The 14,768-nt window shown below is 37.5% G+C and overlaps 1 protein-coding gene across 1 annotated transcript in view; it reads right to left on the minus strand.

Moving 5' to 3' along the window:
- DNAH2 (dynein axonemal heavy chain 2) overlaps positions 1 to 14,768 on the minus strand; it is a 456,831-nt gene that overhangs the window by 174,543 nt on the left and 267,520 nt on the right. Inside the window, exons 29-34 of the mRNA XM_053719507.1 lie at positions 6,089 to 6,306; positions 5,552 to 5,650; positions 5,344 to 5,469; positions 3,023 to 3,133; positions 2,182 to 2,370; positions 1,146 to 1,249 (exon numbers count right to left, since the gene is read on the minus strand). Of these exons, the coding sequence (XP_053575482.1) occupies positions 1,146 to 1,249; positions 2,182 to 2,370; positions 3,023 to 3,133; positions 5,344 to 5,469; positions 5,552 to 5,650; positions 6,089 to 6,306 (847 nt within the window). The remainder of the gene's footprint in view (positions 1 to 1,145; positions 1,250 to 2,181; positions 2,371 to 3,022; positions 3,134 to 5,343; positions 5,470 to 5,551; positions 5,651 to 6,088; positions 6,307 to 14,768) is intronic.

Consider the following 14,768-nt stretch of genomic DNA (forward strand, 5'->3'; position numbering starts at 1 on the left):
GTGATTGCTTTTGTGTGTTGCTCCAGGTTTGGCTTCATCTTAACTTTTCAAGAGTATCTCACCACTAAACATGAAGCGTAATACACATTTAAGGCTAGATTTATCAAAGCTGAGGCGGACAGGGGCGCGTATACGCGTCCCTGTATGCCTCAGCTCGCCTGCGGCAGGGCAAAATTACCCGCAGGTAATCACCATTACAAACGAGCGTGCAATCCCGCGCACAGCCAATCACGCGCGGGCAGGAGCTGTCAATCTCCTCGGTCGGACTAGACCGCGGAGATTGAATTTCGCCACCTTAGAGGTGGTGAACAGGTTAGGGAAGCGGTGGTCTGGTGACCGCTGCTTGTTAAATTACGGCAAGCAAGTTCTTGTGCGAGCTTGCAGCCGTAGGGCTTTGATAAATCGAGCCCTTAGGGTCCAATGAGAATTTAAGGTTTCTGGGCTGTTGAGATTCTATAAAAATGCTCGTCGGTACTTCTATTACCCTAGTGGTGTCTTGCTAAGGGGTGTGTACTGCATTTTCATATCGGAAGGATTCATTACAAAAGTGCACAATGAAAATCATAATTAAAAAATGTAAAAATCATACAAAGTTTAGACCATCGAGGCCTTAGTGAGAAATAACATAAAAATAATGGTGAAATCTAAATAAAATTACCCTCACTTTCACTGCCATTATTTAGGAATCAATACAGTAGCAGACCTACTTAACAGAGGGCCGTCGTGCAAATATTTTGATGGGCCCCCCAAAGGTTTCTCAGTAGTAAACCATAGTAATAATATACATGCTGGGTTCTTTTGTAACCCGTAAGGAAAGGTATTTATATATAATACACAGGTCGAAAAAAATAAATAAAAGTGGTGCACAACCATGTCTTAACTCAACAGCAACTGAAATGAGGAGGAGCTATACAGTCTTAGTTATAGTTGTCTGGTTCCTAATAGGTTAAAATGTATATTAATAATGTTGTGTGATGTGCAATGTGCGAGAACTGAAAAGAGTAAGTGAAGACGCATATAATACAATGGAACATGCAAAGGCACATATTCATTTCTTGTATATTATGTAATGTAAATCCTGACTTTGTCTTATTACTCTGGCATATTGTTTTTATCATACACAGTTATAAAACCAACAAAATTACCTATCAGTTAAAGGCGTGATCACAAGTCGACCAGAATTTCCCAGATACTCATACCCATACTGGAAATGTGTATTAGTCTGCCTGATGATGCAGTCATCTATATCCTAAAGGATAAAAAAGGATTTAGGGGACAGTATACATTGTTTTTTCACTTTGCCATATTGTAGCAATCTGTGTCATAAGGGAAGCTTTATAACTTTTTTTATATCTATTTTTAATCAAATATTATAACCCCTTATCCAAGCATCATCCCAGCATTAGATCTGTTTCTGATACAAGGAGTAAGCTGCATGCACATGCGTTCACTGATTTGCATGCACAGAGTGCACAGGAATGCTGGTTCCAGAGTTCTCTTCAAGTGTGAACCCAATAAATGTGCTAATGTGGCTTATGTTTGCCATATCAGGAGCAGGGGAGTGGCAAAGAAGTTAATATATTTTATTAAAACAAACTTGTAAAATGACTACACTTGTTTAAAGGGACATGGAATCTAATGCTGTGCTACTATTGGAAGTCACTTTGCAAAACAATAAATAAAATGGCTGCTTTAGCTTTTCTTTTACTAGACTGGTACCACATGCAGATCTCTCAGTTTACACAATAGCTACCTGGTAGGAATGGTCTTTGCAGATAAATCAAGCCAGTTCACATAGCTTACCTACCAATCATGCACCTGCAAGCTCAGACACACGGTTGCATGGATGGAGTGCTGTTCTAGGCTTTAATACAAGGCCAAAGCAGCCTTTTTATGGGCATGCAGTATCCCAAACTGCTCTGCAATAGCATGATAGAATGTACAACCCCAGTAAATTATTCCCCATTATGTCCTTTTATGTTTTCATTTTAATATAAAGGAAGGAAAACACCAATAATTGAATTTGATTGACTACAATACAGTAGAACAATAAAATCAATGTAACGATACAGGGAAGAGAAGATCTATAGTCCTCTTATCAGTGTAAACATGAAAAATCAAGAAAACTCTGTAGGTTACTTATAGACCACTTGCATTAAAGTTTTCATAGATTATGCACACCTTATCCCAGTAGAGACGCAGCTGACTTAGCCACTCGAATGAAGCCACGTCTGTACATCCACTCTTCAGCATCTTGTCAATGACATCCCTGGCATGAACTTCCACCGTCACCAAAGCGACCAGCTTTAGGCGCATGATTTTGGTCAGGTTCCCCCGAATGGCTTCAGAGTATTTGTTCAGCATAGACACCTGCAGACATGAGAAAGTGATCACTTTTTTTAGGATTTTCCAATTTGAAGCCATTCTAATCCACATGCTTTTTGAAGTTTTGTCTTTGTCTTCAATGTGACTAACTTATATAATTTACTAACTTAAGTGTGTTTACTAAGTCACACTGTGGATTTTCTAATGGTTTGGAATGACTTAGAAAACCAAGCAAAACATCAATTTGCCTGAGCTGCTATATGATACAAGTGATTTTGCATTCGATTTCTAGTGGATTGAAATTGTGTTAAGTTTATGCTATTCCCACTCCCCCTGGTGAGGTCAAAATGCCGCAAATTTCTTACGCCAGCTATTTGCGTTACAGATGTTGCTTTTTAGCTTCACTGCTGAACGTCAGACAAGCAGAACCTTTACTTAGAAACAAAAGGTGTTAAATGTCCCTTTAATATTAATGGACAACTCTATATTAACGTATTTTGAAGAAGATGAGTGAAAGGTTGCTTCTCAACTCTTGTCATCAAGCTAATTAAAAATATCAGATTCCCCTCCTCAGTCTGTTTAGTGGCTCCTTCAGTGATTGATTCACCTATGCACAGGTGGTAAATCCATTAAATCTAGCCGGTTTGGGGCACTTGAGGGTTGGATTTGTTAAAAAAGCCTGTAGTAACTAACTAACCTGCTTTTTCTTCATGATTTTTAGGATCTTCTTGTCTGCACGTTCCTTGGCTGTTATCAGAGATTTTGTGACATCAGTGGTCCACTGTATCTGACTGGAAGTGATCAACACCTGGGAGGATTAAAGAGACATCATACACAAACGTACAAGATTAAACCCACCAAAATAGATGTATTACAAATATGATGTATTACTTAAAGGGATATTCCAGCCAAAATTGGAATCCCCATGGATGCATTTCAGTTTTGAATAAAAGCATTTTTGTACTATACTGTATATGTAATAGAAACATGCTAATAGTAAAAGCTATAGCTGTTTCAAAAGAGTATTTAAAGGGACATTAAACCCACATTTTTTCTTTCATGATTCAGATAGAGAATACCATTTTAAACAACTTTCTAATTTACTTCTATTATTTAATTTGCTTTATTCTCTTGATATTCTTTCCGGAAAAGCATATCTAGATAGGCTCAGTAGCTTCTGATTGGTGGCTGCACATAGATGCCTCATGTGATTGGCTCACCCATGTGCATTGCTATTTCTTTAACAACGGATATCTAAAGAATGAAGCAAATTAGATAATAGAAGTAAATTGGAATGTTGTTTAAAATTGTATTCTCTACCTGAATCATGAAAGAAAATGTTTGGGTTTTTTTACCGTGCACCAGCATTTTAAACACAGCAACATCTGGTAATGACTCAATTTGTTAATTGTTGACATTATACAAGCCCCACTTGTGCTCTGAGCAGCTGCAGTATATAAAATGTTGGTGCGCTGAGAATATCTTTCTATGATTCACATGCGCGTGAAGAAAAAAATGTTAACACTAAACCTTTACTAGAAGTATTTTTGCCAATTCATGTATATTGCAAATATGTTTCTATTCAAAGATGTAATTCATATATGTGCATTTACATTTTAACTGGAATGTCCCTTTAAATTGCCTAATTATACCATTAATGTGCACGTTTTTCTTTTCCCTTCAAGAAGGCTACAGCATTTCTCCCGATACTGAAGTACACCAATTAGAAAATGCAGTTATACTAAACATAATTGTGTTTAGGGTAACGCTAAATAGTACATTTCAAATTTAAACTAACAGCGCTTCATTTGCTGATTGACATATGGTGTCTGATTTGCTACATTTATTCAATAAAAGGTTTACCTACTCAAGACAATATTCAAGGTTTGTGTCCCTGCACTGTCCTAGATTTGAAAAACCCTACAATTTTACAAATGTTTTATTTATTTATTGCATTCTAATCATTACATTGTAGCACTTTATATCATGTAAGCATACATAAATGGGTGAATAAGAGGAGTGAGTGGAAAGGAAAAGGAGAGATGTTAGAAAATAAGAGAAAGATAAGGCAAGACAATAAAAATATAGATGACACAAAATGTACATTATGCACAAAATGAAATGGTTTCATGTACTTTTATTTACAGACTAAAAAATACTCATGAAAAGGGAGGTTCTAGACCGTACAATTTTCTGGTGCCAAAGATTGACAATGAACAGGGCCGGATTGGGCCGCCGGGATAAATCACGTTGGGCCGCCCTGGCAGAGAGAGCCCAGTACAGTGAGCAGGTGAGGGAGCAGAGCGACCTGCTTTTTAAGTGCACAGAGGCTTATGAAGCTAAATATAAAAGGTGAGGGGTACTAGATTACATCATCCTCTACTACCTCTTTCTAGACATGTGCATAGGCAAATACTTAGTTTCTGACAAACATTTTTTTATACAAAAAATAAATCTTGTTTCTTCTGATATTCATGCATGAGGTTGTCCAGAATTAGTTTGTTATCTGTTTATGTACAGTAGCTTAAATTTAAGTAAAGTTAAAGTAGTAGCTATTGCCACTATTACAAACCAGCAGCAGCACAAAAAAAATATTTTTTATGGGGTCAGGACTGGCCAACTTACAAACTTATTTACTGACACATGAATAAATTAACTGACAAAGACATTGCTGTATCTTTATTAAATAGTGCTTAATTGAAGCCTTCACCAAATTCAGTAAAGCCTTTCTTGCCTTTCGACTTACAAATGCATGCATCAACCATTTTTGTTTGATGCATGCATTTGTTTGTTTGTTGACTAATTTTAGCATTCAACTGCAAATTAAGTCCTGTGTCTACCTATTTCTTCCTTTAGTTTGTATAAAAACGAATATCTTTCTTCTTTACCCCTCTACAAGCTCTGCGTAGCTCACTGGGCATAAACAAAATGCAAATTCAGGACAGCCGGCACCTTGGAGGTCTGGGTGTGCTATAGTAATGAATGAATGAAGATACATAGAACTGCCATTGTACTTACCTGTCCTGCCCACTCCTTCACCCACTTGTCCCTCTTGTTACTCATCTTTTTCAAGGCCGCCCTGCAGTTCTTCAGCAGCTCCTTTAATGCACAGCGCATGGCTATTTCAATGTCACGCAACCAGGCCTGCAAGACAAAAGCATAGGAAAATTGCATCTACTTCATTTTGCAGAGTAATTTGCAGTTACATGATCTGGCACATATTTACCTCTACAGGTCCTTCCAGGGTCACTATGTTTAAAAAGTCCACATACTCTCCATCAGCTGAGAACATGCCTAAAGCTTCAAATTTGTTGCTCATCCCAACCTAGAGTAATGGAAGATTGAGAAGGTCAAGGTGTGCCTCACTGAGTGATATCAGATTATAAACAAACCTCATCATATCGTTGCATTCATTTTTCAAAACAACTAACCAAGCTTGCAAGAAACACTAAATAGTAGTTTGTGATACAACAATATGGTTGTTTACTTATGTCACATGATCCTGGGCTTTAAAGACCTTCTGTGTGCTGGCCCAATCAGCTCCCTGCCAAGTTAAGTGCCCCCCATGCAGCCCCTTTATCCAAACATGCAGACTGTTACAAATACAGCATGTTAAAGAACACACTGCTTTATTCTTTGATTTGCAAAATACCCCTGGTCCTTAAAGGGTTCAGCTTTGTATAACGACAGAGCCATCATGTAAGATACAACAATATACGTACATTCCAGACAATTATACCAGAGTACCCTCATGGGGAAATACCTTCTGAATCTTGAGTGATTTGATGTTATCAAAGCACTTTTTGAGGTGAGGCTGGACAGCTTCAGGGTTGCGGGACTGTCCGAGGATCTCTAGTAAATCATCATTAGACAGAAAATAGAACCTAGGGAAAATATGACGCTTTGTTTCTAAATACATATCCAGAGACTTCTGAATTCCTTCCAGAACTCCATTCATTTCCCCTAGTTTCTCCAAAAGACCTAATGGAAAAAAAAGGAATTATTATTATTATTTCTAAAAAGGCAGCCATATCCTGCATCAAGTATAATCCATGAAAGCGTGCACTCAGTAATAGATTGTTTGTTGAAGTCTGTTCCATTTAACAATGCTACAGATTTAAAAAAACAAACAAAAACAAATGTAGGGAATGTTTGCTTCCATAAAGATTTCTCTTTGAATGCAATGATCCAGTTTGGAACTTTGTTTTCCAACGTTTATAAGTGTGTTGAGAAATAACTAGATGCTCATCTGGATGGATTAAGAGAAGCAGTTAAATGTGTTAAAATATATTTGTATAAAAATGGTTAAAAGGGACACTGAACCCATATTTTTTCTTCCGTGATTCAGATAGAGCATGCAATTTAAAGCAACTTTCTAATTTACTCCTATTATCAATTTTTCTTCGTTCTCTTGCTATCTTTATTTGAAAAAGAAGGCATCTAAGCTTGTTTTTTGGTTTAGAACTCTGGACAGCACTTTTTTTATTGGTGGATGAATTTATACACCAATCAGCAAGGACAACCAAGGTTGTTCACCAAAAATGGGCCGGCATCTAAACTTACATTCTTACATTTAAAATAAAAATACCAAGAAAATGAAGAACATTTGATAATAGGAGTAAATTAGAAAGTTGCTTAAAATGTCATGCTCTATCTGAATCACAAAAGAAAAATTTTGGGTACAGTGTCCCTTTAAGTAAAAGCTGTTTAAATTTAAAGGTATTTTAAACCCCCAACAAAATATTATTGGGATTCACACATCACAATTTAAAAAGAAAAAAAAAATCCAATTTTCTTATATGATCAAATTTGTTTTTTCCCCCATGATATCCTGTGTTGAGGAGATGCCTTGGTAGGTGTTTTGAGCATTACATGGCAGGAAACAGTGCTACCATCCAGCGTTCTTGCAAATAGAGCTTATGTCCCTACTTTTCAATAAAGGATACACAGAAAAAAATGATGATAGAAGTAAATTAGAAAGTTATTTAAAACTGCATTCCCCTATCTGAATCATGAAAGAAACATTTTGGGGTTCATGTCCTTTTAAGGTAGAACCAAAAGAAAGTTCATATTTGTGCACAAATGAGTCTCACTGGCTGATAAAGGCAACTCCCACAGAAATCAGTTGGTTAATTTAAGACAGGCACAGCCATTTAAAACAAAACACCAAAGCTCGGTAATACATATTTAACCATTCTTTTATTTTAGATAGTACAGAGGTATAAAGAGTATCACGTCCAATTAAATACTCTTTCATGATTCAGATAGCTCATATGGTTTTAAACAACTTCCTAATTTACTTCTATTATCAAATTTGCTTAGTTCTCTTGGTATCCTTTGTTGAAGGAGCATCCGTGCACAACTGGGAACTAGCTGAAAACACTGTATGAGCCAAGGACAAGAGGCATAAATGTGCCGCCACCAATGTGCCGCAGCTAGATCCCAGTAGTGTGCACTGCTGCTCCTGACAATACCTAGGTATGCTTTTCTACAAACGATACGTAAAGCAAATTAGATAATAAAAGTAAATTGAAAAGTTGTTTAAAATTGTTTGCTTTACCTGAATCATGGAAAAAAAAATCGGTTGCCTGTCCCTTTAAATCTCTACGATGTTTATTTTACTATAAGAAAAAGGGCTGAATCCCTACTCTGTGTCACTGTTTTAATGGTGAAATTCCTGTTCTTTCTGTTACTCGTGGAAACAGAGCTAAATATCTGCTCTGTGAAATAAGTGGCAGAAAGCTTAAAGGAACATTAGAATGGACTTGGGTGCATTTCAGTTTTGAATAGAAGCATTTTTACAATATAGATGTATTAGCAAAAATGCTTCTTGCAAAAGCTATAGCTATTTCAAGAGTGTACTTAAGTATGCTCCGTGCACCAGCATTTTAAACACAGCACTTGGTCAGAGGCCTAATGTACTTGTAATATCTGGTAATATCTAATTTCGTCGAAAAGCCTCTGCAGTAGTCAGAAAAGAGGAACCCGGCTTTCTCCAATCACGGCTTCCCCCCCAGGGGAATCTTGGCCTGATGCAATGCCATGATTAGAGGAAGCCGGATTCGTCATTTTGAACCCGCGAAAACGGCTTGCGACGGGCGGAGGAAGTGCTAGAGCGGCTGCCACGATTAAAAGGTATGTTTTCGAAGAAAACGTGTTAAATGTAAATTTTGATGAATTAAAGTGCCCTTGTTTTTAATAGGATTATTAAAAACCGGGCACTAATTGATCAAATTTGACCTTCACTTTAAACATTGCTCTATGTGTATATATTACTGACAGGAAGGAATTAATAAAGAACTACTCAGGTGTGAGTAAAATAAACAAAGCTAATATGAAATAAAATTATTGGGTACATAAATGACTGGATTTTAAAGTGTGGAAAAACAACAATGATGAAAATATTATCTATACTATAATCGGGTTTGTAACGCGACCGTCGCCATCGGCAAGGAATTTTGGCAGCACAAGGTAGCCGAAAGAATGTTGGCTGCACGTGAAGCCAAAAGAATTCACCAGGATGCATCCCGGTGGATTCCAAAAATGGAAGGGTGGTGAAAGAATCCATAACACCACCCTGCCATTTCGGAATCCACCGGGATGCAGCAAATGCAAACGGAGCATTACAAAAAAAAAAAAACTAACCGCCCGCAATAAGTATTAAAAAAACAAAAACTAACTGCCCGCAATAAGTATTAAAAAAACAAAAACTAACTGCCCGCAATAAGTATTAAAAAAACAAAAACTAACCGCCCGCAATAAGTATTAAAAAAACAAAAACTAACCGCCCGCAATAAGTATTAAAAAAACAAAAACTAACTGCCCGCAATAAGTATTAAAAAAACAAAAACTAACCGCCCGCAATAAGTATTAAAAAAACAAAAACTAACCGTCCGCAATAAGTATTAAAAAAACAAAAACTAACCGTCCGCAATAAGTATTAAAAAAACAAAAACTAACCGCCCGCAATAAGTATTAAAAAAACAAAAACTAACCGCCCACAATAAGTATTAAAAAAACAAAAACTAACCGTCCGCAATAAGTATTAAAAAAACAAAAACTAACCGCCCGCAATAAGTATTAAAAAAACAAAAACTAACCGTCCGCAATAAGTATTAAAAAAACAAAAACTAACAGTCCGCAATAAGTATTAAAAAAACAAAAACTAACCGCCCGCAATAAGTATTAAAAAAACAAAAACTAACCGCCCGCAATAAGTATTAAAAAAACAAAAACTAACCGTCCGCAATAAGTATTAAAAAAACAAACTAACAGCCCACAATAAGTATTAAAAAAACAACCTAACCTCCCGCAATAAGTATTTATAAAAAAAACAACTAACCGCCCGCACAAAGTATTAAGAAAAAAAAAAACTAATAAAATGATTAACCCCTAAATACGCAAAACCCAACATCGCAAACTACCTAATACATCTATTAACCCCTAATCCGCAACTTCCCCACAACACATTAAACCTAATTTACCTATTAACTCCTAAACCGCCAACCCCCACAACGCAAAAAAATGATTTAATGACTAAGCCCCCTAAATTAACCCCTTAATTACATAAAAAAATTAAATACTACATTACAAATAAAATAAAAAATCCTAACAGTACTTAAAAAAAAATGACATTAAATTATTCTAAAATTACAGAAAATAAAAAAAGGCTAACATTACAAAAAATAATAAACCACAATATCCAAAATAAAAAAATTAAACCTAATCCCTATGAAAATAAAAAAGCCCCCCAAAATAAAAACACCCCCTAATCTAAGAATAAACTACCAATAGGCCTTAAAAGGGCTTTTTGTAGGGCATTGCCCTAAATAAATCAGCTCTTTTACATTAAAAATACACTAAACCTCCCTCTAACATTAAAACCCCCACCCACCAAACCCCCCAAAATAAAAAAAACTAACACTAATAAACCTAAACTACCCATTGCCCCTAAAAGGGCATTTGTATGGACATTGCCCTTAAAAGGGCATTCAGCTCTTTTTCAAATCGCCCAAAAAACCTTCATTTAAAAAAAAAATAAAAAAAAAATATATATATTTTTTTAAAAACCTAACACTAAAGCCCCTAATAGGTATTCACGGTTCCTGAAGTCCGGCGGAGAAGGTTTTCTTCCAGGCGGGTCCATCATCTTCATCCACAGCTAAGGCAGTGCGGAGCGGAGATGTGTTCCTAGATGTGGCGATCCTTGGCGGCGATCCCCAGGGGCGGCGCTCCTCGGTGGTGTGGAGGCTCCTCTTCATGCCATTGTCCGCCGCACACTGAAGATTAAATGCAAGGTACCCCATATTTATTGGGGTATCTTGCATTTCTATTGGCTGACATTTTCACATCAGCCAATAGGATGACACTAACTGAAATCTTATTGGCTGGTGAACAGCCAATAGGAGGAGAGCAACTAATATCTTATTGGCTGGTGAACCAGCCAATAAGATTTCACTTGCTCTTGGTTTAAGTGTGCGGCGGACAATCCCATGAAGAGGAGCCTCCATGCCGCAGAGTAGCGCCACTGCCGGGGACCGCGGCTGAGCACCGTCGCCGCAGAGGTTCGCTGCTGCCAAGGATCGCCACACCTGTAACACCACTCCGCGCCGCCTTCACTGTGGATGAAGATGATGGATACGCCTGGAAGACCTTCTCCACCGGACTTTAGGAACCGTGAGTACCTATTTAGGGCTTTAGTGTTAGGTTTTTTAAAAAAAAAATATATATTTTTTTTTAATTAGGGTTTTTTGGGCAATTTGAAAAAGAGCTAAATGCCCTTTTAAGGGCAATGTCCATACAAATGCCCCTTTAGGGGCAATGGGTAATTTAGGTTTATTAGTGTTAGTTTTTTTTTTATTTTGGGGGGTTTGGTGGGTGGGGGGTTTTAATGTTAGAGGGGGGATTTGTAATTTTTTAGGTAAAAGAGCTGTTTAACTTAGGGCAATGCCCTACAAAAGGCCCTTTTAAAGGCTATTGGTAGTTTAGATTAGATTAGAGTTTATTTTGGGGTGGCTTTTTTTTAAAAAAAAAGGGGGTATTAGATTAGGAATATTTGTTTTTTATTTTGGATAATGAAGTTTGTTTTTTTTGAGCAATATTAGCTTTTATATTTTTTGGAAACTTTTATTTTTTGGAATCGAACGGCTAGATTTAGAGTTCTGCGGCCAAAGGGGTGCGTTAGCTACGCGTGCTTTCCCCCCCCCGCACCTTTTAAATACCGCTGGTATTTAGAGTTCACAGAATGGCTGCGTTAGGCTCCAAAAAAGGGAGCGTAGAGCATATTTACCGCCACTGCAACTCTAAATACTAGCGTTGCTTACGGACGCGGCCAGCTTCAAAAACATGCTCGAGCAAGATTCCCCCATAGAAAACAATGGGGCCATTTGAGTTGAAAAAAAACCTAACACCTGCAAAAAAGCAGCGTTCATCTCCTAACGCAGCCCCATTGTTTTCTATGGGGAAACACTTCCTACGTCTGCACCTAACACCCTAACATGTACCCCGAGTCTAAACACCCCTAACCTTATACTTACTAACCCCTAATCTGCCGACCCCGCTATTGCTGACACCTGCATATTATTATTAACCCCTAATCTGCCGCTCTGTATACCGCCGCCAGCTACGTTATCCCTATGTACCCCTAATCTGCTGCCCCTAACATCGCCGACCACTATGTTATATTTATTAACCCCTAATCTGCCGCCCCTGCTATCGCTGACACCTGCATATTATTATTAACCCCTAATCTGCCGCTCCGTACACCGCCACCAGCTACATTATACCTATGTACCCCTAATCTGCTGCCCCTAACACCGCCGACCCCTATATTATATTTATTAACCCCTAATCTGCCCCCCACAACGTCGCCTCCACCTACCTACAATAATTAACCCCTAATCTGCCGACCGGATCTCACCGCTACTATAATAAATGTATTAACCCCTAAAGCTAAGTCTAACTCTAACCCTAACACCCCCCTAACTTAAATATAATTTAAATCTAACGAAATAAATTAACTATTATTAAATAAATTATTCCTATTTAAAGCTAAATACTTACCTGTAAAATAAACCCTAATATAGCTACAATATAAATTATAATTATATTGTAGCTATTTTAGGATTAATATTTATTTTACAGGCAACTTTGTAATTATATTAACCAGGTACAATAGCTATTAAATAGTTAATAACTATTTAATAGTTACCTAGTTAAAATAATTACAAAATTACCTGTAAAATAAATCCTAACCTAAGTTACAATTAAACCTAACACTACACTATCAATAAATAAATTAACTAAAATACCTACAATTATCTACAATTAAACCTAACACTACACTATCAATAAATTAATTAAATACAATACCTACAAATAAATACAATGAAATAAACTAACTAAAGTACAAAAAATAAAAAAGAACTAAGTTACAAAAAATAAAAAAATATTTACAAACATTAGAAAAATATTACAACAATTTTAAACTAATTACACCTACTCTAAGCCCCCTAATAAAATAACAAAGCCCCCCAAAATAAAAAAATGCCCTACCCTATTCTAAAATTAAAATAGAAAAGCTCTTTTACCTTACCAGCCCTGAAAAGGGCCCTTTGCGGGGCATGCCCCAAAGAATTCAGCTCTTTTGCCTGGAAAAAAAAAACATACAATACCCCCCCCCCAACATTACAACCCACCACCCACATACCCCTAATCTAACCCAAACCCCCCTTAAATAATAAAAAAGTGTTGGGTATATGGTGCGCAAATCTGCCCCTTGCAATACACACTAATCTGCTCCCATAAAGCAGATAATGCAAGAACTGGTACAAAGAAAAAGAGAGATGTGTGTATGCGCTAAACAGCTCTGGGGATGATGAATATTCTATAAATATATATTAGTATTTTTAGAGGTATGAATTATGAAGGTATATATTATGAAAACACTTTGTGTGGCATAAAAATATAGTGTAGGTGTTACAGAGTCTACCTGTGCGACTAGTTTAAATCTAATATCCAAGCAACTAAAATGAATCAAATATCAAAGCAATATGTATATCAAAATAAAATTTATTTATCTTAATTAAAATAACAATGAAATATTGTCTACTGATACTACGATATTATGACCGGTCATATATAGTAACAAACTCTATGCTAAAACATAAAAAATAAGCTAAAAATAGCTGACTATTTGTGCAGCTCAGTCTAAAATTATATTGGGATAGTAGCCCTATATGAAAGAGTAAATCCACCTATGGAATCTTGGCTTTTATAACAGTGAAAGTTCCGTTTGGGAAAGAGGTAGATATCAAACTACCTAGGGATGAAGTATTATTATGGCTCCGTTATAGGAGTAAACAGGTGTTAAAAGTCCCGTATGGAGATATTGAAAGTTCCGTAATTGGCAGTTTCTGTGAAAATAAGTTGATACCTTCTTTTAGGAATAACTTACTGACACCCACGCTGCAGGACCGCTACACCTCTATGGTGCCTACCTGCTCTTTAGTCAAGCTGAATTCTCCGTCAGGGTATGGCACAGGTGTCCGGCGCGGCTCACTACAGCTGGTGACGTCAGGAACGCTAGATGCGTGTCGAATGTAGGTCCGGTCTCGATGAAAAAACTCTGCGCAGAGTATTGGAAGTGGATCAAATAATCCCAACGAATCCTTTGCAATCCTTGTAGATAATTATATATTCTCACTTTGTAATTGTTCTTCTAGGTCCATCAACGCGTTTCACCATATAGAATGGCCCTTAAATAAACCTAACACTAAGCCCCTGAAGATCTCCCTACCTTGTCTTCACCTCACCGGGTTCAGCGATCGGTCCAGAAGAGGGTCCGAAGTCTTGATCCAAGCAGCGGCTGAAGAACTCCATCATCGGGCTGAAGTCAGAAGTCCATCATCGGGATGAAGTCTTCCATCAAGCGGCATCTTCAATCTTCTTTCTTCCGGAGCGGAGCGGAGCAATCTTCTTCCCAGCCGACGCGGATCCATCCTCTTCAACCGCCGCCTACTCGCCGAATGACGGTTCCTTTAAATGACGTCATCCAAGATGGCGTCCCTCGAATTCTGATTGGCTGATAGGATTCTATCAGCCAATCGGAATTAAGGTAGGAATATTCTGATTGGCTGATGGAATCAGCCAATCAGATTCAAGTTCAATCCGATTGGCTGATCCAATCAGCCAATCAGATTGAGCTCACATTCTATTGGCTGTGTCCTCTTCTGGACCGATCACTGAACCCGGTGAGGTGAAGACAAGGTAGGGAGATCTTCAGGGGCTTAGTGTTAAGTTTATTTAAGGGGGGTTTGGGTTAGATTAGGGGTATGTGGGTGGTGGGTTGTAATGTTGGGGGGGGGGGTATTGTATGGTTTTTTTTTCCAGGCAAAAGAGCTGAATTCTTTGGGGCATACCCCGCAAAGGGCCCTTTTCAGGGC

The sequence above is a fragment of the Bombina bombina genome, chromosome 6 (assembly GCF_027579735.1).
Source record: "Bombina bombina isolate aBomBom1 chromosome 6, aBomBom1.pri, whole genome shotgun sequence".
NCBI classification, from domain to species: Eukaryota; Metazoa; Chordata; class Amphibia; order Anura; family Bombinatoridae; genus Bombina; species Bombina bombina.